Here is a 25,324-nt window from a genome sequence, read left to right on the forward strand (position 1 = left end):
TCTAAAATGTGGGTCCCTTGGTACCTGGTTATTCTTAGCTCCTGGTGAGTATATGCCTGTTAGCATCATTGACACCATATTGGGCTCATACATTTTTTTTCCTGTCCTTCCACTGACCCTACCCAGGACTGTACTGTGCAGTGAATCACTTCTCTGTCATCAAGGGCTTGTACTTAATATATTGTTTAATAATCATTAGGACCAGGAGGCCTCTGTGTTCTGTTACTCTCCAAACAATGATAAAGACCTTTGCTGACATATTCCCAGTTCTCACAGAACTAGTTCAGTTCAGTTTACTCAGTCATGTCTGACTCTTTGCAACCCCATGGATTGCAGCACACCAGGCTTCCCTGTCCATCACCAACTTCCAGAGGTTGCCCATACTCATATCCATCAAGTCTGTGATGCCATCCAACCATCTCATCCTCTGTCATCCCCTTCTCCTCCTGCCTTCAATTCTTCCCAGCATCAGGGTCTTTTCTTATGAGTCAGTTCTTCACATCAGGTGGCCAAATTTTTGGAGTTTCAGCTTCATCAGTCCTTCCAATGAATATTCTAATAGGTAACAAAACTAGTTACCCATTCATAAACCCTGACTTAGAAATGCACATCCTGTTTCTCAGCATGTATCCCCTACCTAAGGTTAACTATAAAATTGTCCCAGTGGTCCCTTCATGATACACAGTACAGCTGCCAATGCTTCTGGGTCTTTGCCTGCCCAATCCCAACCTGTGAAAGTCATTCAGTCATGTCCAACTCTTTGTGACCCCATGGACTATACAGTCCATGGAATTCTCCAGGCCAGAATACTGGAGTGGGTAGCCTTTCCCTTCTCCAGGGGATCTTCCAAACCCAAGGATCAAACCCAGGTCTCCCACATTGCAGGCAGATTCTTTACCAGGTGAGCCACAAGGGAAGCCTGAGAATACTGGAGTGGGTAGCCTATCCCTTCTCCTGTGGATATTCCTGACCCAGGAATTGAACCAGGTCTTCTGCATCGCAGGTGAATTCTTTACCAACTGAGCTATCAGGGAAGCCCGAATATGCCACGAGTGAGTGAGTGAGTGAAAGTCACTCAGTCGTGTCCAACTCTTTGAGACCCCATGGACTATACAGTCCATGGAATTCTCCAGGCCAGAATGCTGGAGTGGGTAGCCTTTCCCTCCTCCAGGGGATCTTCCCAACCTGGGGATCGAACCCAGGTCTCCCACATTGCAGGCAGATTCTTTACCAGCTGAGCCTGTAAATATAATAAATTGATCCACTGATTCTGTGGAGAAGCCTGTTTCATTTTTTGGTCTCAAGATACCTTCTCAGTTCAGTGAGCACATTTCATTCCCTCCATCCTCCAACAGTGAGAAAACTGACAGAGTTAAGGCACACGCTTGGGGTTTACCATTCCTTAGAAAATTTAGATAAGACTTTACAGATGATGCAGCCAATTATTTAACTCAATGACACTTGATGTCAAAGAAGCTATAATCACTGGTGTGCTTTTAGTATCCACGGATCACTTAGCTTTGTCTAAAGAGAGGCCAAATATCAATATCTTATGCTGATTCCATCCAGTTCTCTTACAAAGGTGTAGTTTTATTCATAAAGCAGGCTAGATAATTGACAGAGAGTCTCTGATAACTTGACACTTTCCTGTAAAGATAATGATAAAGCACAAAAAGATGGCTACATAGGTTCTAGCTGTTTCTAACCAAATTCTGTTACTAACTGTGGCATCAATGGGTATTTTGTTTCTCCATGACATAAGTCACAATCCTTACCATAAACTCTTGGGAACTGATGTGTTTTTAAATACCTGTTCTGTAAGTTTTGGAGTTATTAACATGCACACACTGTATATTTTGCAATGGCCCCAGAATGCTCTTGTAATAAAACATAATGTTTCTGAGGTAAAATACATAAATATTCACTTTAAATTGGATAAATGAATGCTATAAATAGCTTCAGGTTTGTTTAGAATGGATTTTGCTGCTAAATGAGTTGTGCCAAACCTAGATAAAATCTTGTTTTTAAGACATTTTTAGATTTGGGATTACAAACAAGCGGTTATGGATTTCTATCTGTGTACATCTCCAAACCATTCAAAAATGAATTTATAGTCTCAATTCTTACTAACTTCACTGGGAAATTTGTCCCATATATTATAGGCCTAAAACATATTCCTTTGACACTTAAAATGTTACCTCTGGTCATTGTCCCCATTGATTTCCTCACCATATTCCTGCTGACTTTGTGGTTTTGTTATTTCTGGTTATGGTAAGCTCTTGGCTTAGTTTCCTAAGAGGCTCAGTTTCCTCTTTTAGAAAATTGTACTTGGTCTTCTGCCTGGCACATAGTGCTTGCATCATTCAGCAAGCTTCCTTTGAAACTGTAAGCAAGAGAAGCTGATTCTGACCTAAGCAAAAGGGAGTTTATTGGGAGCACAGTCAGCTCTCCTTATTCATGACTTCTGTATCCATGGATTCAATTTAAAAAAATTGACAAAAACTCCAAAAAATAAATCTTGAATTTGCCAGGTGCCTGCAGCTATTTACATAGTGTTTATACTGTATTTACACCTATTTATGTGGCACTTTCATTGTATTAGGTATTATAAATAATCTAGAGATGAATTAAACTGAAGAGGCTGTGTGTAGGTTATATGCAAATACTATGCCAATTTATACAGATTTTGGTATCTGTAGGTTTCCTGGAGCCAACCCCACCCTCAGATACCAAGGGATGTGTAATTAAAAGAACAGTTGAGGAACCAGGCTTGGAAATGGCAAGGATAAGAAAAGCTTTTGGATTGAAATTAGAGATATTTTACCTTGAGTTAGTTCCACCTTTTAAAATTCTGAATCACTTTGCTGAAGATCAAGCCCCAGGCAAGTCTGAGGGGCTGAATATGACTCAGGTGCCCACCACTTGGCTACATGACAGCCTGACATGTTGATTGACACTGCCACCAAGCCTGAAGCCTGAGCACGAGTGGGGAGTCACTCCTGCACAGGAACTGGGGCTGCTTGTTACAAGAAAACTGCAAATGCACTCTGACGGCAAACAAAACAAACCTAAGGGAAGTCTTCTATTGATTTCAAAATACCTTCAGAGTATTCTTCATTCCTGGCTTTTTGCTGCTGCTAAGTCACTTCAGTCGTGTCCAACTCCATGCGACCCCGTAGACAGCAGCCCACTAGGCTCCCCCGTCCCTGGGATTCTCCAGGCAAGAACACTGGAGTGGGTTGCCATTTCCTTCTCCAGTGCATGAAAGTGAAAAGTGAAAGTGAAGTCGTTCAGTTGTGTCTGACCCTCAGCAACCCAATGGACTGCAGCCTACCAGGCTTCTCTGTCCATGGGGCTCTTCAGGCAAGAGTACTGGAATGGGGTACCATTGCCTTCTCCGCCTGGCTTTTTAGGGGTATGCAAAGTCCTCTTTTTTTAGGCTGTGCTCCTACAAAATTTATTTCATTCTCATGCCCAGATTAGTTGTTTCCACTAGACTTTTCTCAGCACAGGGGCTGGAGACACTTGCTCATTAGATTTTATTTTCTCTCTTTACAATTCATGAGTTATCTTCAAAGTGATCTTTTCACAAGGAGTATTTGCAGCCAAGGCAACACTGACAGAAGGAAGCTTAATGATAGAAACCACGTCATTAATAAGAAATGCTAATACTTCACCTGAAATCTACCTGGGAATAACAAGCATGTATCACATGGATCAAGAATCAAGAAAATGAAGAAGGCAAATGAATATGCCTTTTCCTCCCTCATTTACTGCTTAGTGAAGTCGCTCAGTCGTGTCCGACTCTTTGCAACCCCATGGACTGTAGCCTATCAGGCTCCTCTGTCCATGGGATTTTCCAGGCAAGAGTGCTGGAGTGGATTGCCATTCCTTCTCCAGAGGATCTTCCCAACCCAGGAATCGAACCTGGGTCTCCCACATTGCAGGCAGATGCTTTACCATCTGAGCCACCAGGGAAGCCCCATTTACTGCTTAAGTTTTTTTTTAAAAAGAATATTATTAACTCCTTAAGCCCCATGTTTCTTTAAGTGGCTTTTTAGACAGCAAGCAATTCTTCAAGTAGGCACTGATGTGTGCCCGTCATCTGAGAGTGAGTTGATAACACCCGCTTCTTACCTGGTATTCATACTCTGTAAAAGGCAGGAGTTCAACATCCATAAAAGAGCTTGAGCTTCCATTATAGGCTAGCACTGGTTTTGACTTTTCAGGCTGAGCTGCTATTTGTCTTCTGTACAATTCATAATATAATACTTTCCCATTTGGTTGGAGGGGTCCTGTCCACAGAAGGGAAACGGTGGGCTGGAACCCCCCTGGAGCCATCTGCACCTCTAGATGGGGAGGGGGTTGCTGCTGAGGTGCCACCTCCAGGGTCTCGATGGACGTCCAGTCACTTGACACACAGCCCAGCCTGGTGCAGGCTTGGATTCGAACTTCATACCTTCAGGACACAAGGCAGAAATGACCCATTATTGGCAAAATCTACTTTCATGGGAAGAATCTTTAAAAGACCAAGTGTTTTCTGGGGGGAGGGGAGACAGATACCTTTATATTTATCCTTATCTATAATAAGCCCTTTTCAAAGTCAACAAAGTCATGTTTCTATGGAAATTTTAGAGCATTTTCAAGCCTCTTGGCTTTCCAAACTAAAGCAAAGATCCTCACCTGTCTGGAAAGCGTGGGCACAATTCTTCCCTAAACAGGAATGCACAGAATCAATACACTTTCAAGATACTTTTCAGGAAAATTCTGGTACTCTGTAGAATTACTTACTACAGGGAGGAAGAACACAGATCTGGGGAATTTGAACACATTTTCAGCAACCCTGGGCTCCTCCTCCCTTTGCAGTTGGAGCTAAATGATTCCCCAGGAACAATTCAGGTCAGGAAAGAACGTCATGGAGTAAAGGTCTCCGTGGTAATAAATCCCCTCACCTGATACCCAACATCTTAGAACAGGCTCCCTTACACCACACAGAGACCTTTTGGGGCCAAAGTTAACCCAGCTACACACCAGATTATCAATCACAGAGACACCTTATCACCATCTAGTTAAACTCAACCAATCAATTATGTTTTGCCTCAGAGCTGGTCTCCTGCCACTGGGAAAGGTCTATTTACATACCAGGGACTTTTCCCTTTCAACAAAACGGGCTTTTGTTAGTGTTAAGTGCCTGCGGTTGCAAATAAGTGCTTTCCCCCTTTTTTCCATGCCCAGCAGACTTTATGACACCCCTAATTTCCCCTCAAGCCCCAGCCACCTTCCTTTCTCCCTTTATTTATTTTAGCTTCTGGCCATTCCCTCTTCTATTTCCTGCTTTACCTCCTCCAGACAATCCTCGCCTTCTGTTCACTTTCTTGCTCTTTCTGTTCCCCTCCCCTCTTCTTAATTACAGTTTTCTCTCCCTTTGGGGAATCTCTTGCTTCCCTTTTCTGCTCCCCCTCCCTTCCTCTCCTCCCATGCCCATCTCCACCATGACGGGCTGCCAGTTTACTGGTGAACAAATCACAGCTGTGAATAGCGCATCAGACTTCTAAGTGATTCTGAGAATTAGTTTTGATTTCTCACATATGAAATATTTGCTTTCTGGATTATCTGTGGGGATTAAAAAATTCTGGGTCCGATTCTTTCCGCTTCTTAGAGTATTCCTAGGATCCTTCTTCCTACTGACCAGCTGGGGGTACCCCAAGGAGGGCACACTAATTTGCAGTGTGCCCTAACATTTACTATTCAGTAAATGTTAATCTGCTGGGAAAATCCCGAATGACATAAATCCCAACTTCATATAGAAGTGATATTTTGCTTTTATTTTTGGTGTATGATTTGATGTTTTTACTGTTTACATTCTATTATTATAAAATATTGGCAACATTCCCTGCATTGTTCATTACATCCATTTAGCTTCTTTATTTTATACCTAGTAGTATAATACCCCCTTCATCTATCTTGCCCATCCCTTAACCCCCTCCTCATTGGAAACACTAGTTTGCTCTCTTATTTCTGGTTTGTTACATTTGTTCGCTTGTTTTTTCAGATTCCACGTGTAAGTGAGTACATACAACATTTGTCTTCCTCTGTGTGCCTTATTTCAACTAAAGGTAATACCCTCCAGGTCTACCCATATTATTGCAAATGACTACATTTTTTGTTTAGGGCTGAGTAATATTCCACTGATATTTTAAGTCATTTATGTCACTTACATCTTCAGTTACACAGTGGACAGTCAAGGGACATCTCTCATTGTCTTAAATGCCTAAGTGTCTCAGAAAAATAAGATATTCTTTTTTCAGGCTGGGAAAAGTACCCTTCTCACATCTGGAAACTTTCTTTTCTCTTAGAAATATTTATTAGTAAGAGTTTCAAAGGGGAGCAAATTGATATGATCTTTAAAATGTGCAGGTACCAGTCATGTAAAGAGGACGCCAGGATAAAATGTACAGTTCTGCAGCTATGCACCCTTTTCATACCCTGCATCAGAGTAAGATGAAAGCCAGCTCACACAGCATGCGGATTAGCTACGAAAGATACCTGTGGAAGTTTTAATTACTGTTTAATATTTAATGTGACCCTAAGTAATTGTCATGAGGAGATGCACAGGACTGCAAATGTTTCATTTCAACAGCACTATATATCAGAGATAATTGTAGGAGAGATCTAATCTGCATATCAGTAGATTATAATAATAGCTGAATTTTACGAATAGTAGTTGGAAATCAACACTTTTCTAGCCTTTAATTTTTTTAAGTGGTTCTGTTCATTTTACTAAATTTTAAGCATAAAATGTTTTTTATTACTCTTCTTGCTGGGGATTCATGTTACCTAAAATATGATGTGAAAAAAAGTCAAGCAATTCTTTAAGCTATGGGAAGAGCACCAGTGGTCAGATTCCTTTGTGTGGAAAGCAACACACAGCTGTGCTCATCAGAGAGCCCAGAGGGGACCACTGACAAAACGTGAGCTGGCAAAGTGGCACTGTCCCAAGAAACTATGGGATCAGAGCTGAGGGGATCCTAAGGAGCTTCAGAAATAGTAAGAGGAGCCTCATCATTCCTGGAAGATGTGTTGGATTCAATAAGGAGTGCTCTCTCCAGAACAAATTTTGGATCAGTCCAACCCTGGCTGGCAACAGCTCTCATTGCCTGCTACTTGTTTTATTGTTTAAAATAATACCTCCTTTTCCTCAGAGCCTAGGTCAGATAACCCCACTGGTGTTCTTAGAACTGCCCAGGGGCTGGCCTGTTTCCAGGGTGGACCAGACTCAGGGAAGTGATGGCATCTCTCCGCTACTGGGTTCCAGACATTGTGATGAGTTGCAGACATTTCTAAACAGCTGACTCTCAAAATGTCATCTGCAAGACTTTTGCTCTCCAGAAGTTATGCAAGCAGCTTTGGGCTGGATAAGGATGTGGTTAGTCTACTTGGATGGTTAAATGGATGAGGGGTTGGAGGGCATCACACATTTTGCTCTTGGTCTTCATTGGAACTGACCAAGGGTTCATGTAATAGAAAGAGACAGTGGCTTGTTCTCAGTAAACCCAGAGTCAGTTACTTACCTGTGAAATGGTTTCAGCTGGTTTACTGTGAACGAATGTGGACCAAAGGAATTATGAGTTGTGTTTATGTGTATGATTTTTGTTTCTCTTTCAAACAGCTCACGGATAAAGAGGGTATAGTTGACAATATGACCATTTGTCCTTACTGGAGGGTCCCAGGTCACGAAGATCTCCTGAGGGCCCTTGGCCAGCAATCTTGGAGGTTCCATCCCTGAAGGCGCTGAGGGGCTGGTTCGATCTTTGACAAGTGGACTCAAAACACCCCCTTGACTGTTGTTGGCCATCACCGTATAGCCGTACTCCACACCTGGGGTGAGAGTAAAGTCATGATACCGAGTTTCCAGGCCAGTGTACACAATTGTTCCATCCCTCCTCAGCTCATAGCTTCTGATCTGGCCATTTGGGATTCTGGGCAGTTTCCAGGTGATTTCTATGGATTCTGAGCCCGTAACTTGCAGTTTTGGAGGGTCCATGTTCTGTGGTGGGGCCTCCATTGTCCAGGCAGACTCTGGCACGCTCTCTGTGCAGCCTCCCTTGGTACACGCCACCAGGGAGAAATTATACTGCGTATAAGGCTGCAGGTGGGAAACCAACAGAGTCAGGTTCTGCCCGGCGAGATACTCTTTACCATCCAACCTGAGTAAATATTGAGTGATCTCTCCATTCTGAATCGATGGCGGGGACCAAGATACATTTATCTGAGTGGCGCTGATGGTCCTCAGAGCTGGAGGGTGGACCCCTGCAGGGGCAGCCTCAAGGGTTGTGATGCTGGTGGTCGTGCTGGCAGAGCAGCCCCCACTGGTGCAGGCTGTGACCCCATAGCTGTACGTGGAGAAAGGGAGCAGCTTCTCATCTGTGTAACTGAAAGTCACAGCATCAAAGCTGAAAGGATAGAGCACTCCATTCCTCTGCAGCCTGTAGGACTGGATGATGCCATTAGGCTGCTCTGGAGGGACCCAGGCAATCAGCACTCTGGGGGGATTCACAGATACCTGGGCTACCTCAAGTGGACAGAGGCCATCCGGAGGTGCCTGCCTGGTCCTCACCCCACTCCAAGAGCTGCAGGCGTGGCCAGCTGAGTTCCAAGTGTGGACTTTGTATTCACACTGCATCCATGGCTGCAGACCTGTGTCATTATATATAAATGTATTCCTCTCAGTATTAGATTCTATGAAAACAATTTTCTCATCAGCCTGGATTGTCTGATTCCCCCAAGCTTTTCCCTCGAAGCATCTGCGAATCACTTCATAGCGAATTATCTTTCCGTTGGGTTTAATGGGCTCCAACCAGCTCAGCTCAACACTGGTGGAGCCCACTGACTGGATGGTAGGAGCTGGCTGAGAGTGGGGGGCGGCTTCCTCCGTCCAGAGAGGCTGGGGCGCTGAGTGTGCACAGCCTGCCCTGGTGCAGGCCTCCAGGGTCAGGGTGTAGAGTGTGAAGGGGTCCAAGCGTCGGAAGAGAAACTGACGATTCAGGCCAGTGTACTCCAGGACGTCCTCACTGAAGACATTGTATGTCTGCAGGGAGATGGAAAATAAAGCATACGGTTTCTTGGTGTCATTATTTTGTTACTTTTAACTTCTTTCTCCTATTCCTCATCTTGATGACCCTAACCCAGAAGAAGCATTCTGATATTAATTTGAGGAATGGGATCTTTGCTCTCCTTTTTTTATTAAGTTGGGTGTCATGTAGTCAGTCAGCTCAGTTGTGTCTGACTGTGTGTGTCATATAAGCATGTATCTAAAAGCTAAGAGTTACTGAACCTGATTCTTTGACTTAAAGAGTGCTCATGGGGTTTCCTCCTATTTTTATTTTTTTTAGAAGTGGGGATTAGTATTCCAATTCACTATTTTATAAATATTAAGTGCTTCTGATTTCATCCCGAGTAGGCTAATAGGGCATATCCACATTGTCTATCTCCTACAATATTTATTGGAAAATGGATTATAATGCTTAATCATTGGTACTAGAGTGCCATGGCAGAAAATACATCAATGTGTCTGTGTATAGGCACACATGTATGTGCCGAGGTACACATATATGTTATAACTGCTAAGTCACTTCAGTCGTGTCCGACTCTGTGCAACCCCATAGTTGGCAGCCCACCAGGCTCCCCTGTCCCTGGAATTCTCCAGGCAAGAACACTGGAGTGGGTTGCCATTTCCTTCTCCAATGCGTGAAAGTGAAAAGTGAAAGGGAAGTCGCTCAGTAGTGTCTGACTCTTTGCAACCCCATGGACTGCAGCCCACCAGGCTCCTCCATCCATGGGATTTTCCAGGCAAGAGCACTGGAGTGGGTTGCCATTGCCTTATACATGTGTATAAAAACATAGATACGAGGAGACAAGGAATGGAAAAAACCACCCTATTTTCTCTCACCAGTTATGGAAAAATTGGTGGCTACTTTGGAGCAAAATATACTTTTTTTCTGGGGAAAACCATCTTAAAACTCATTACACAAATGTAGAGCACGTTTCCAACATATACTACTCATTGTTCTTTGGGGAAGAGGAGAAGCAACCTAACTTGTTGCTTGACTTAGACTGGGTTGTTGATGTATTTTAACTTTATTTAAGATTAAAGAACCTAGACTTGGAAATCTTCTTCTTGTTGGACTATTGTATTTTGATGTGATTTTCTTGTTGGGGGTCTCAAGGCAAAATCACCCTCCTGAAGGAAGAGGTATAGAGTATTTTCTGAAGGGAATTCAGATTACATAATCAATTTGAAAGCCTCAATGATTCTCTGTCCCCTCAATATTCTCACACCCCATATTCAATTACATAATCTATACCCCTGAGGGAAGAGGTATAGAGTATTTTCTGAAGGGAATTCAGATTACATAATCGATTTGAAAGCCTCAATGATTCTCTGTCCCCTCAATATTCTCACACCCCATATTCACCTGGCAAATTTCTCAGTTCAGTTCAGTCATTCAGTTGTGTCCAACTCTTTGCAACCCCACAGACTGCAGCACACCAGGCTTCCCTGTCCATCACCAGCTCCCAGAGTTTGCTCAGACTCATGTCCATTGAGTCAGTGATGCCATCCAACCACTCATCCTCTGTCATCCCCTTCTCCTCTTACCTTCAATCTTTCCCAGCATCACAGTCTTTTCAGTGAGTCAGTTCTTCACATCAGGTGGCCAAAGTATTGGAGTTTCAGCTTCAGCATCAGCCCTTCCAATGAATATTCAGGACTGATTTCCTTTAGGATGGACTGGTTGGATCTGCTTGCAGTCCAAGGGACTCTCAAGAGTCTTCTCCAGCCCCACAGTTCAAAAGCAACAATTCTTCGGCACTCAGCTTTCTTTATGGTCCAACTCTCACAGCCATATATGACTACTGGAAAAACCATAGCTTTTACTAGATGGAACTTTGTTGGCAAAGTTATATCTCTGCTTTTCAATATGCTGTTTAGATTGGTCATAGCTTTTCTTCCAAGGAGCAAATGTCTTTTAATTTCATGGCTGCAGTCACCATCTGAAGCAAATTTCTAATTAATGTTAAATTCATTTCTCCCTCTCAAACTTAGCTTCCAACTGAGTTTGGACAAAAACAGTCAAATATATTGACTGGATCCCTGAATATTCATTGGAAGGATTGGTGCTCAAGTTGAAGCTCCAATACTTTGGTCACCTGATGTGAAGAGCCATCTCACTGGAAAATACCATTATGCTGGCAAAGATTGAGGGCAGGAGGAGAAGGGGGCAACAGAAGATGAGATGGTTGGATGGCATCATCGATTCAATGGACGTGAGTTTGAGCAAACTCTGGGAGACAGTGAATGACAGGGAAGCCTGGTGTGCTGCAGTCCATGGGGTGGCAAAGAAATGGACATGACTTAGTGACTGAACAACAACAAGAACAACATATTGACTGGTCTCATTTAAACTTATTACTATAACTTTTAAATAGGTGATCACCAACTATAAAACCATATGCTTACTCTCTTATTTTCCAAAGTGATTATTTCATGTCTCTCCTTTCCCTACTAATGGCCAACCTGTCCTGTTGTTGACATGACCACATGTTCGAGGAAACTAGAGGCAGTCAGAAAGGAATGTTCTCCCATTATATATTATCACCACCATATGTGTAAATCTAGACATACACTATTTGCCTCCCTTCCTTTTGTTATAGATAAAGTATTTCTGCCTCCACTGAAGACCACCTGGGCCCTGGATCCCATGCCTCCCCCCTTCATATAGATTTCACTCTCACAATTACTCTCATTATTTCTTGCATCACTGGTTTATCTCCCTCTACTGAGTTACTTCCATTAGTGTTTAAATGTACTCTAGTATCTTTCATTGATTTTTGAAGAAAATTTCTTGACGCCATAGTCCCCTGGCTCGTGCTCCATTTCTCTGCTTTTCTTTCCATCTACACTTCTTTGAGGAGTCGCTATCCTATTTCCTCAAAACATCCCAATCAGGTTTCCCATGTTACCACTTGATTTTCTTGTCAAGATCACAATGACCTTTTGGCTTCCAAATATAGGGTCCTATCTCTGCCCTCTTTCACTTATCTCTTTATGCCATTTGGCACATTTTCTCTTCCCTTTTGGAATATCCCACTCATCTATTTTTCCTCCCTCACTTGCCTTGCCAGATCCTCTCCTTTCTCTTGACCTCCAAATTTTTGTTCACCTCCAAATTTCTGTATTCCCCTGGGCTTGATTCCAGGGTCTCTTCAGCTCCAGTTATAGTCTCTCCATAGCTGATCTGCTCTAGGACTTTGGGTTTGAACATTACCCATCTGCTCATGAATTCCAAATATATACATCTTCATGAAGCACTCTTGAGAGAGTTCTAGACTTGTACCTCCACCTGCCTGCTTGTCTCCTTAGACCTGCCCATCTTCCAGCCTTACCTTTCTGGTTATGGACTCAAGACCAAAATCTGTAAGTCATTCAGAAATATTCCTTTTTCTTCACATGTCACATTTAGCCCATTAACAAATATCATTATCTCTACTTTCTCAATGCACTCCCAATCCACCCACATTTCTCTGCCTTCACAACTTCCACTGGGATTCAACCCACAGTCAATTCCACCCTGAATTCTTAATAGACTCCAAACACCACTGGTCTTATAGCCCACTTTCTACCTAGGAGCCAGAGTGATTTTAAAAAAATATAAATTTGATTGGGCTATTCCTTTGCCTAAACACTTCCATGATTTTTCACTGTACTCAGAATAAATTCTAAGCCCCTGATCACAGACCACAAGGTTGCGCACCATCCACTCCCTGCTGACCCCTTGAACCTCTTCTAGTGTCATCTTTCTATCCCCTCCCCCACCTCCCCCAGCCATTGCTTCAACCACACTGGCTTGCTTTCGCTGATGTGAAGACACCAAGAGCATCCCTGGCTTCAGGTCCTGCATTTACTGTTCTCATATTTCACATGACTGCCTCTGTCTTATTCAGGGCTCAGCTCAAATGTCAACTCAGTTCAAATGATCATTCTAAAGACTGAACAGGAATTATTACATTACTCTGTTTAATTCGCTAGTTCTGTTCACCACTCTCTGAAGATCTCTGGTCTATCTGTGTACTAGTTTTTTGTTTGACACACACGTAAGGTCTGTAACAGGAGGGACCGTGCCTGTCTTGTTCACTCTTGAATAATTGCCTGGCACTTAGTAGAAGCTCAATAAATATTTGGCAAATGCAAATGCAGGTATAAGGAGTAGATATTTTTATTGTCAATCATTCTGGGAAAAGGCAGATGCTGGGACAGGAAGCAAATACTCGTCAGGGATGCCTTGATGGGTGTGAGAAAAGAAACTCTTCTTTCTGCTGGGAACCTTAGCGCTGTGGCTTAGATTTCAAAGCCATGGTTCCTAAGGCTCAGGCCTCCTGTCCCAGAGTTGGTGAAGTCTGTGTCACACACTGGGGGCTGGGAGAAAGAAGTTGCTTGTGCTGCCTGCAGTAGGCCTGGAGGTGGGCAGAGAAGCATCCAGCACACCAGGCGGCGAGGCAGCCTACAAGAAGGCCCATGCGAGCGGGTCTGGGCTGCGAGCTCTAGTTATGGCTCCAAGTCACCGCTGCAGGTAATTTCCTGCCGGCATCCTCCTCGTAGGGGTTTCAGGGAAGCTTTACTCAAAGGCATAGCTGAGTCTCAGCCACCTTGAGAGACAGTGGTCAAGGAGAGGCAGAGTGTCTATGAGAGGTGTAGCGGATGGAAATTCTGCAGCCCCAGCCTGTACAAGGCAGTTGGTGAGGGCCTGAGTAGTGGTCCAGGGCCAGAGAAGACTATGGGGTGAGGCAGTAATAGGTGGACAGCTGAGTCGCCACTACCATTGTGGAAGAAAATCAGAAGCGAGATGAGGCTGTTTCTCATGTGGGTGATGCTTCAAAGCATCCTAACTTGGGTAACAATGGAAATGCAACCTCATTTGGGCTCAGAGACTGGTGAAGCCTGAGTTATATGTGATATTAACAAGACTGCACCTCCTGGCCACATAGGGACACTGGGGACTTAGCAGACATGTGGGGCTTCCTGTTTCCTGCTGAGTGAGCGCCATTCAAAGTGCACATTAGAGAAAGGTTGAGCAAAGAGTCGGGCAGGACCATTCAGGACGTAGTAGGAACACAGTCATGTGGAGTTCAGTTCTGGTGTGACTTCCTAGCTTCAAATCCCAAATCAATCATCGCAATGCTATTTAGCCTTGGACAATGATTTAGCCTTTATGTGCCTGGTGAGATTTAATGATACCTACTGCGTAGGGCTGATGTGAGGATTAAATGAGATAATCCATGGAGAGTACTTAGCCAGCGTCGGGTTCGCAGGAAGCATAACACATGTGAGCTAGTTTTCTCTGATCTATGATTAAGCGCCTGGAGGAGCTATCGGGAAGAATTAACCAGACTGTGAAGGGAGTGTTCCCGCAGTGACCTGATGGCATGTCAGGGCTCATCGATTTATCTGGAGAACACCAAACACGACCACATATCCAGGGTAGACTTTACCTTAATCACACCATTGGTTCTCGCAGGCTCCGACCACTGCAGCAGCAATGCCCGCCCATTCTCTTTCTGTTCCACTGTGAAGCTGCTCAGCCCACTGGGGGAAGATTCGAGGGTCTGAACCAGAGTCCAGGGGCTTGAAACTTCTCCTGCCTGGTTTGTGGCCACAACACCGACGTGATATGTGGTGAAGGGTTCCAAACCAAACAGGTGGGCTTGATAGCTGGTTCCCTGGAAGAAAATGAACAGGTTAGTTTCCTTTTGGAAAACTGCTACTGGTGGCTAGAAGGTCCTTCTCTGGACAAGGTATCTCACCACTGGCAGCACAAAGAGCACAGCAGAGCTTTGAATTATTAAGAAAACAATATGGTGTTTTCTTGTTCTTCACACGCTAAATGTATTACCTAATGTTGTGTGATTTCATACATACACACCTCAGATCAGATAGGATCTTTGCTTTTGCAGAGCTTGCAACCCAAGGGATGTGATATATAATTACAACAATACTAAAATCTAAGATGTTTCAGGTCAGTGTCACGTCCAGCTTATGATGGAAATCAGTGGTACCAAGTTGCATGGCAGGGAATGGGATAATCTTAGGGGTCTAGAAATTGAACCACAGCAAGCCTAATTCTCTCTCTTTAAACCCCAAAACTATTTGTTCATATAGAAAACTCTCCCCATCTCTCCAGTATCCTCTTTCACTCTCTTGGTGTGCATATACATTTTACAAAGGCAATAAAATAAACACAAGAAAACCACCACCAACTGAACTATAAATGCACAAACATCCAGAGAGCAGTCTACTATTAATATCAGTGTGAAAATCTCATTTGTTAAAAACATGCTAACTAAAACTATTTAATTTACCAAAAATAATTGTTAGCTAGGTTTTGAGTGTTTGGTTCTTCTTAATTTAAAATTAAAAAAAGAAGAATAGCACGATGAGTTATCCTCTGCTTGGAGACCAGCATTTACCATATTTTGCTTAATTAAACTGCCAAGAATCCTAAGGTGCTCTTTCCTTAGGATTGGGCTGGATGGAAATACCTGCTTACAGATAGAAATTACGTCTGCAAGTGACCAGTAATGTGTGTATAGGCAAACACACACCCACAGACTCTCTCTGTTGTGTACCTATTGGGTGTGGATAATCACAAGGAACTTTTTACTGGTTTAGTAGAATATCTACACTTAATGGTGCATGAGGTCAGCTTTGGTTTATTTGATGCTTAAATGTGACAGATAGTCTCCAATTGTCTTTTCTTGTTGGGCACAGGAGGAGGAATGTGAGATGAAGAAGAGGAAATTATTTCTGAGAGTAGGTACCAGAGAAAACCAAAGTCATGTGTATGGAAATTCTTTCTGAGGGCATCCAAATAACATTTTGAATAGAATCTAGAATAATTCTGAAACAAATCCAACTGAACCACTTTTCAAAAAAAAACCTGGTCAGACAAAATCAAAACACTGTAGAAATCATTTTTGACACTGTTTCCCCACATCCTTGGTGATAAGTTTTGTAAAGTTGGTATGAGTTAATGTTTATTATGTGTTAAACACAAACAGAGGAAATATAATTTCCTTTACTTATCAAAAACTTGTAAAGTCAATTTTCCTGTTTCAATAAGGTCCTATTATGATATTACACGTTAACCTCTTGAAATCTTTTAATATTTAAACATTTGCTAAGCGACCAGACTCTGAAACAAATTTTACAGAAATACTAATTTCTCTTTTTTGAAATATTAAAAGTTAGATCATAAATATTTAAAACTTATTTCCCCAACAACATTGGATTGGCCTTTTAGATAAATATAGCACAGAACTAGAATGACCATAATGAATATTAAAGCTGAAGATGCTACAAGTCCCGATTACAAACATTCTTTTCTGATAAATGATTCCTTTTCTGTGGAAATAGGGCAAACATGGGCAAGATTAATAATGCAAAAAAGAACAATTCTTTGTTCAGAATATTCGGTAATAGATGCCAAAAAAGCATCAGCTCCAAAGCAAATAGTAATCACCTCTAACAGATTATATATATAAAAAAAAGGTAGGCTGCTGGGGGACATTTAGAGATCCTTTTGTCATAAGAAACATGAAAAGCATGTGGGCAATAAAGCAAAAACATATGTATATTGTCAATAGCAGCACCTGCTCAATTACAGTTTATTTCAGAGCTGAGAATTCCGTTCAGCCCCTAGATGGCAATACTATCAAACACTTTTGGTACCAAGAGTGCTCAATGATTAACAACCGACGTTCAGTCATCCAACACACTCCAGGCAACCATTTAAAAAATAACAAAACTGATTTCATTATAGATTCTTTTAATAAACATTTATAGCCAGATCCTTAAAAGCAGAAGTACTGAAAACGCTCTGGCCTCAAAACCTCCACCATCTAATGTGGAAATATGACCTGCAGGTCTTGAGCTTCAGTTCATGCATGCCTAACACAGAAATGTTTATACGTAGACTCCTACAAAAGGTGATTACAGTGGTTGTTTTGCTTAATTTGGTCTATATATCTTCTTAAAAAATAGAATAATCATATATGATAAACATAAAGGGAACATGAAGGAGAATTTTTATATCATACTTTTATACTGATGACAAATTTTCGTATTATGTTAACTTGTTATTTCCGCAAAGTTACAACACACACACACACACACACACACACACACACACACTCACACACACACATGCTTTAAATAAACCTCAGTGGCAGCCACACTTTTTGTCAGCACTTAGTAAAGTTTATATAAAAAATAAAGAAAACTTAAAAATGGCAGGACAATCCTTATAAATTTATCCTGTGGCAATAACCAAATCTCAATACCAACAGACGTTCCGGGAAATCATTTATGTCATTCTTCCCTGAATGGATTTCTAACCTTAGAGTTCCCTAGTTTGGAATCTTACTATAAAATCTGGGCACTATAAAATCTCTGTAGATTGGGTTGTGTCTTGCCTGTTTATTTAGTTACTTGGGATTTTCCTTAAATTCAGAATATGTGCTTGAGCCCTGCGGATCTTACATGCTTGGGGTTCCTTTCCTTCCTTTGGGGATGCAGCAGGCTATTCCCCTGATTGGGAAAAGTCCTTATTAAAAACCATCTTCCTTACTTCTACTCCTCTGCTGCTCCTGTCCTCCTTCCCTCTGGAGATGATCTTAATTCAAGGCTCTTCCTTTTTTCTCTCCATTGTTGTCATTTTATTTCGCTTTCCAGTCCTACTGATTTTTTTTAGATATACATGTTTTTGTTACTCCTGACCTCTGGGCTACCAACTTATACCTGCTTCCCTTTTGTCTTTGCCCCATCCACGTTTACATCCACATAATGTACCTATTTTAAAAAATTCTAGAAGTGTATTAACCACTTCCATTAGGCAGCAGATGAAAAGAATGACTCAATAAAGGAAAACAGAAATAATCTGTTCTCTGCAACCTAATACTTTCCATGAGACAACGCTTTTTGTTCTTAATCTGATATGCATGAGAGTCAGTATCTGGATGGGTTTCCCTGATGGCTCAGCAGTAAAGAATCTGCCTGCCACTGCAGGAAAGGGGGTTCAATCCCTGGGTCAGAAAGATCCCCTGGAAAAGGAAATGGCAACCCACTGCAGTATTCTTGCCTGGGAAACCTGTGGACAGAGAAGCCTGGCAGGCTACAGTCCATGGGGTCACAGAGTCGGCAGATACGACTGAGTGACTAAGCAACAACAGCAGCAGCATCTGGATACAAATTAGTGAGTCCTTTTATGAGACATAAGACAAGACTCTCTGGAACACTCTGCCAGTTGAGGTTCTGTGGGCAATTTGAACTACATTTTAACCTCTCAACTCTGCTCCTGGGGCACATGAAACTACTTGGAGTCTTTGCCAGCCTGACAATTTTATACCATCTCCTCTGATTATTTTTGATGACTTGAAGTGCCCCAAAGGTGGCCATGGGGTCAATAGGTTTATGTAGGTTGAAAATGATCAAAAATTACCATTGATCTGTAGCTGTCAATAAAAGGCTGCATGGGGAGACTCCCTGCACAAATGTTTAAACTGCATAAAGCAACCTAACTTAGTCATCTTTGAGTCTATTGATCTGATGATCCAGCAGTTTCCAGAGCCTTCCCTCTGGTCTTTAAGATGCATTTTCATTGAACCCATTTTCCTTGGCCCTAAAGACTCTTTTTATTCTGCTCCTGGTAATGAACTAGAGCAGTGATGTCTGGGCACTGCTGTGCTCATCAAGTTTTATGTGTGCTTATTATATTCTGGAAAGGGTTAATCTTCCTGCTAAGTCTAAGTCACTTCAGTCGTGTCTGACTCTTTGCAAACCTATAGACTATAGCACGCCAAGCTCTTCTGTCAATGAGATTTTCCAGGCAAGAATACTGGAGTGGGTTGCCATGCCGTTCTCTAGGGGATCTTCCTGACCCAGGGATCGAACCCATGTCTCTCACCTTCCCTGTGTTGGCAGGGTTCATTACCACTAGCACCACCTGGGAAGCCCAATCTTTCTGGTCACCTTAAACTTTATTCCCAGCCAATGAGGTTTCTTCTGCCTTTACCCCTTATCTTGGGCTCCTCATTTAAAAGGGTGACTTTTGGTTTATCAGTCTTTACCTGGTTGTACAGTATTACCTTGCCTCCTTAATTCTCATGAATGTCAAGAGCCAAAAAATACATCATATCAAAAGTTTGCTTTTTTTTTTTTCAGAAAGCTTTAGAGAAATCTAGATCTAAATATATTAACTTCTATAATTATAAATATATTAACTTCAGTTGAACCACTTGGATACTGCTTCTCGGTTTTATCAAAAGTTATAGTTACCTTGTCATAATGATAAAATAAAGGAATGGCTATTGAGAAGCTTCTGGCTTAGTTACAACTGAAACATAAGAAATAGAAAAACCTCTCATTTAGTATCACTTGAAATTCATGGCTTTGAGCAGAGTACATCCAATCAACTGGATGACTTGTATACAGTTTACTGCATTAAAAAATCAACACAAGATATTTTTCTAGATTTCTGAAAGCCAGATAATTTGAAGTGTTATCAGTCTATATTCCTTTCCATTCATAAAGTTAATTTTTGAGTTCTCCAAAAGCTCATCAATATAATTTATATCTAGTACTTATTTTGTAAAAATCAAATCAGTCTTAATACAGAAATGATCTCTCTATCACCCATCACCAAATTATCAACCTTGAATGCTTATTCATGGTTATCTAAGCATGGACTTCCAAGACTGCAAAATGTTAATATAGTAAGAAAATTTCCATTGATTTCACACATCCACTGACTTTATGGGTGCCATCTCTGCATGCAGATCTCCTGGTTGGTGGGATAAAGACGACATTTTTTGATGACACATTAAGTACATGTAGAGTTGCTCCAGAATCTAAGATCAGTTCAGTTCAGTTCAGTCACTCAGTTGTGTTTGACTCTTTGCGACCCCTTGGACTGCAGCACGCCAGGCTCCCCTGTCCATTATTAACTCCCAGAGTTTGCTCAAACTCATGTCCATTGAGTTGGTGATGCCATCCAACCATCTCATCCTCTGTCATCCCCTTCTCCTCCTGCCTTCAATCTTTCCCAGCATCAGGGTCTTTTCAAATGAGTCAGCTCTTCGCATCAGGCAGCCAAAGTATTGGAGTTTCAGCATCAGCATCAGTCCTTCTAATGAATATTCAGGATTGGTCTCCTTTAGGATGGACTGGTTTGATCTCCTTGCAGTCCAAGGGACTCTCAAGAGTCTTCTCCAACACCACAGTTCAAAAGCATCAATTCTTCAGTGCTCAGCTTTCTTTATGGTCCAACTCTCACACCCATACATGACTACTGGAAAAACCAGAGCTTTGACTATACAAATCTTTGTTGACAAAGTAATGTCTCTCCTTTTTAATATGTTGTCTAGGTTTGTCATAGCTTTTCTTCCAAGGAGCAGATAGACTGATCGTATAAGAAAGGTAGAAGAAAATACCCTTTAGGTTCGTGGTCTACCATCACGCATGTGAACAGTGTGTTTATTAGGTAGCACAGCTTAGTGGCATGACAGAGGTCCCAGAATGGCCAGTGGAAACATTTAGCATTGTTGGCCAGGAGCTGCTTTCAATTCTTTCAGTTCTTTGGGGCATCTGGTACGAGGCTGGTGTGGGGGATACAAGATGCACAGGACAGGCTTCTGATTCTTAGGAGCTTATAATCTAATAGAGCGCATCAACAATGCATACGGACACACACAATTCAGAGTACAGTAAATGCTATAACTGAGTGCCAGGAAAATCAGGGAATTACTGAGGGGATACTTCTAGTTGGGAAAGGAGGAGGTAAGGCATTGGGGAAAACTTCATTGGCATCTGATATAAGACAGGAAAGATGTAAAGTTTGAGTAGATGAAAATGTGTGCAGGATTGGAGGAAAGAATAGAAGAAAAACTGCAGGATACGTTTGGGAAAGAGCTAAGAGTTGAATGAGCCAAAGAGTGGTGGATATAGGGCAATAGTGGGGATTAAGGCAGGGAAGAGGGTGGTATGACTGGAAGGGATTGTGGAATGTCACCCTAAAGTTTTTGGACCATATTTGGTAGGAAACAATCAACAACATTAGAGACAATTTTAAGAAAGAATTATAGTCATAAATAAGTAAAGAACTCTATTATTTGAAGGAATGATGGAAGAACTTTAAAATTTTTCCCTGTCATAGTACAGGTCATGGTTAGTGGGTGGTAAAATAATAAATCTGTTTAGATGAAATAATTAATTTAATTATTATTCAGCCAAAATGTATAGATTTTTCATATGTAAAAGGTGATAGAGTGCTTTCTTAAGAATTAGATTTTGCAGCAACATGGATGAACCTAGAGTTCATCATACTAAGTGAAGTAAGTCAGCCAGAGAAAGACAAATATATTATATTGCTTATATGTGGAATATTAAAAAATGCTACAAATCAACTCATAAAAACATAAATAAACTTGCAGACATAGAAAATAAACTTATAGGTATTAAAGGGGAAAGGGGGGACCAGGGAGATATATTAGGAGTTTGTGATTATCAGATACAAACTACTATATATAAAATAAACAATAAGAGTAATTTAGGGGTTTAGATTAAAATATACACACTACTATATATAAAATAGATACATACCAAGGACCTACTGTATAGCACAGGGAACTCTACTTAATATTTTTAATAGCCTATAAGGGAAAAGAATCTGAAAAGAACACACACACCCCATATCTGAATCACTTTGCTGCACACCTGAAACTAACATGTTATAAATCAACTATACTTCAATTGAAAAAAAGAAAAAAAAGGATATGCTATAAACAGTAAATTTACAATTGTAAACTAGATAATGTTGGCATAAAAATGCTCACCGTCACAGATATTACACATAAGTGACTATGGCAGCCGTACAAAGAGGTCGAAGCCATTATTCCTCAACTGTGTATGATAACACCAAATATGTGCCTTGTTCAGCTCATAGTCTTAAGAGACAAAGTTTCTGCTCCTATAAATTGAAACATGATAACCTTGGGAATAAGATTTTTTTTAAAAATGTATTGAATGTTTGCTCCATTTCAAAATTTCAAATTACTCTTTACACAGTGTTTGTATCCAGGTGGAGATTATGACAACTGGACTGAATTGAAGCCAATTATACTGTCCTGTGTCCTGACTTCCTGTCAGGATCGCATGTACCTGGGTCTGTGGTTTCTGTTGGTAGCGGGGACATGTTTGTGTTGAACCATCCATACCCTTATACCCTGTACATATCAAACAGCTAGAATCAACTAGAAAAGTTTAGGGATGCTGCTGATGACCACAAAGTAAAATGGAACCAATTCAAAGGTATAAACAACAGGAATGAAAAGTGAAAGTGAAAGTTCCTCAGTCATGTCCAACTCTTTGGGACCCCATGAACTATACAGTCCATGGAATTCTCCAGGCAAGAATTCTGGAGTGGGTAGCTGTTCTCTTCTCCAGGGAATCTTCCCAACCCAGTGATCGAACCCAGGTCTCCCTCATTGCAGGCAGATTCATTACCAGCTGAGCCACCAGGGAAGCCCAAGAATACTGGTGTGGGTACCCTATCCCTTTTCCAGGAATCTTCCCAATCCAGAAATCAAACCAGGGTCTCCTGCATTGCTGGTGGATTCTTTACCAGCTGAGCCACCAGGGAATTCCTAGTTCTGGGTTCTAACTAATGTCAGAGGGCTCAACTGGAAAGATTTCAAGAAAGTATAAATGCATATCCTCCCATTAAGTAATTGTTAACATGTATTGTTATATAATTGATTGGTCAGGAGTTTGTTATAAAAATTATAAGTTTCAAATCTAAAATGTTTAGCTTAGAGTATTCATGTGTTAGTGCCATGTAGTATACTTTTGTGTCTGTACTTTCACAAATATCTATGTTCAGAGAAGAAGAATGATATGTGAAAAACTTGGGGGGTGTGTGGTATTTCTTTTCTCTCATTGAAGTACATCATTCATTTTGTAATGAGGGGGCAATGCAAAAAGAACATTCAATTCACAGAAGTTTTCTTTATAGACAAATGGGGTCTATCAATTTAGCCTGTAAAGCAAAAGCTAGGGTTCTTACAAAGTGAACGATGACACCTCAGATACCATAAAAACACTGAGAGAGGAAAAGAACAGTTTGAAATGGCTCATTTTTCAAAAGAGAAGAGGAAAAAAAATAAATTTGTGATAATTAAATTTTAAAGCAGCAAATCAGTCACACTAAATATTAAAAAGCAGTCCTTCTGATCTATCAAAATTAAAAATGTGCATACTCAATGACCTGGCAATCTATTTTATAGTAAAAGGGTACTAAACTACATTGAACCAAATTTCATTCATTCCAGCCAGCCTTGTATTTATTCAATCCTTGATTAAACACATTTAGTGAAGGCTTCCTGTGTACTTGACACCCCCCCTAAGCTCTGAGGACACAGCAGAAAACAAAAGCGATGAAACAGTACCCTCCTGAGTCTTATATTAAAATGAGAAAAAATGGGCCATCTATAAGCAAAATGGAGAGAGTCAAAAATTGTGGCAAGTTATGAAGGGAATAAGTAGAGCGATGAACTAGTGTTTAGGTTTAGGTGGTGGGGAGAGTGAGTCTTGGCTTAAGGAGGGTGGGTGAAAATCCTTGAAGACATTTCATTTAGAAACTTCTTTAGACTGCGGAAGAAACCATGTGAAGAACCAGGGCAGAAACTTTCAGGCAGAAGGATGAGCTTGGGAGTTTTGCTGACCGAGAGAAGCTAGTGTGAGTGAGGGTGTGAGTGAGAAGGAGAACAGCCCAAGGTACAAAGTGATGAGCAGGTGCGAGACGGTGTGCGTCTTTTAGGCCAAGAGTCAGAGCCTGATGCTAATTTCAATGGAAAATTACTGAAGGTCTTTTAGCAAGGGAGTGGCACAATTTGATTTAGGTTTTAAAGAGATCATTCTTTCTTTAAAAAACTAAAAATCGAGTTACCATATGATACAGCAATCCCACTCCTATGCATATATGTGGAGAAAACTCGCATTCAAAAAGCTACACGCACAGGAATGTTTCCTGCAGTACTATTCATAAAGGCCAAGACATGGAAACCACCTAAATGTCCATCAATGGATAAGTGGATAAAGAAAATGAGGTGCATATATACAATGGAATACTACACAGCCATAAAAGGCATTAAATCATGCTATTTGCAGCAGCATGAGTGGGGCTAGAGATTATCGTAGTAACTGAAGTAAGCCAAAGACAAATACCATATATCACTTATATGTGCAATCTAAAAAGTGATACAAATGAATTTACTTACAAAACAGAAATGGACTCACAGACATAGAAGACAAACTTTTCATTATCAAAGGAGAAAGGCATGAGGAATAAATTAGGAGTTTGGGATTAGCAGAAAAACTATATATAAAAAAGAGAAACAACAAGGGCCTCCTGTATAGTACAGGAAATTATACTCAATATTTTGATATAAACTATAATGGAAAATAATCTGAAAAACAAGATGTGTGTATATATACATACATATATACATATACTAATATATATATATATAAATAAATATATACATAAAACTGAGTACTTTGCTGTACACCATAAGCTAACACAACACTATAAATCAACTATACCTCAACAAAAAATGTGTGTGTGTGTGTGTTAGTCACTCAGTTGTGTCTGACTCTTTGGGACCCCATGGACTGTAGCCCACCAGGCTCCTCTGTCCATGGAATTCTCCAGGCAAGAGTACTGGAGTGGGTTGCCATTTCCTTCTCCAGGGCACCTTCCCCACCCAGGGATTGAACCCAGGTCTTCTACATTGCAGGCAGATTCTTTACCATCTGAGTTACCAAATAAAGGAATTAAAAAAGAGACCACTTTGGTTGCTGTGTGAAAAATTTATGTAGGGTGTTGTATTAGTCTACTCAGGCTGCCATAATAGAAATACCATACATGCTAGGTCATTTCAGTCATGTCCAACTCTGTGCAACCCCATGGACTGTAGCCAACCAGGCTCCTCCATCCATGGGATTTTCCAGGCAAGAGTACTGGAGTGGGTTGCCATTTCCTTCTCCAGGGGAATCTTCCTGACCCAGGAATTGAACCCAGGTCTCCTGCATTGCAGGCAGACACTTTACTGTCTGAGCCACCAGGGAAGTTGTCATACCTAGTGTAAAAAGGGCTTTACACGCATTATCTCATTTCATCTGCATGACAAAGCTCTGAAAGTGGTAAGGAAACTGAGG

The 25,324-nt window shown here is 41.3% G+C and overlaps 1 protein-coding gene across 1 annotated transcript in view; it reads right to left on the bottom strand.

Annotated features, from left to right (window-relative positions):
- The window catches only part of USH2A (usherin), a 1,013,951-nt gene that overhangs the window by 67,226 nt on the left and 921,401 nt on the right, over positions 1–25,324 (bottom strand). The window contains exons 65-67 of the mRNA XM_055581875.1: positions 14,548–14,775; positions 7,572–9,088; positions 4,138–4,459 (exon numbers count right to left, since the gene is read on the bottom strand). Coding sequence (XP_055437850.1) covers positions 4,138–4,459; positions 7,572–9,088; positions 14,548–14,775 — 2,067 coding nt within the window. The remainder of the gene's footprint in view (positions 1–4,137; positions 4,460–7,571; positions 9,089–14,547; positions 14,776–25,324) is intronic.

The sequence above is a fragment of the Bubalus kerabau genome, chromosome 5 (assembly GCF_029407905.1).
Source record: "Bubalus kerabau isolate K-KA32 ecotype Philippines breed swamp buffalo chromosome 5, PCC_UOA_SB_1v2, whole genome shotgun sequence".
NCBI classification, from domain to species: domain Eukaryota; kingdom Metazoa; phylum Chordata; class Mammalia; order Artiodactyla; family Bovidae; genus Bubalus; species Bubalus kerabau.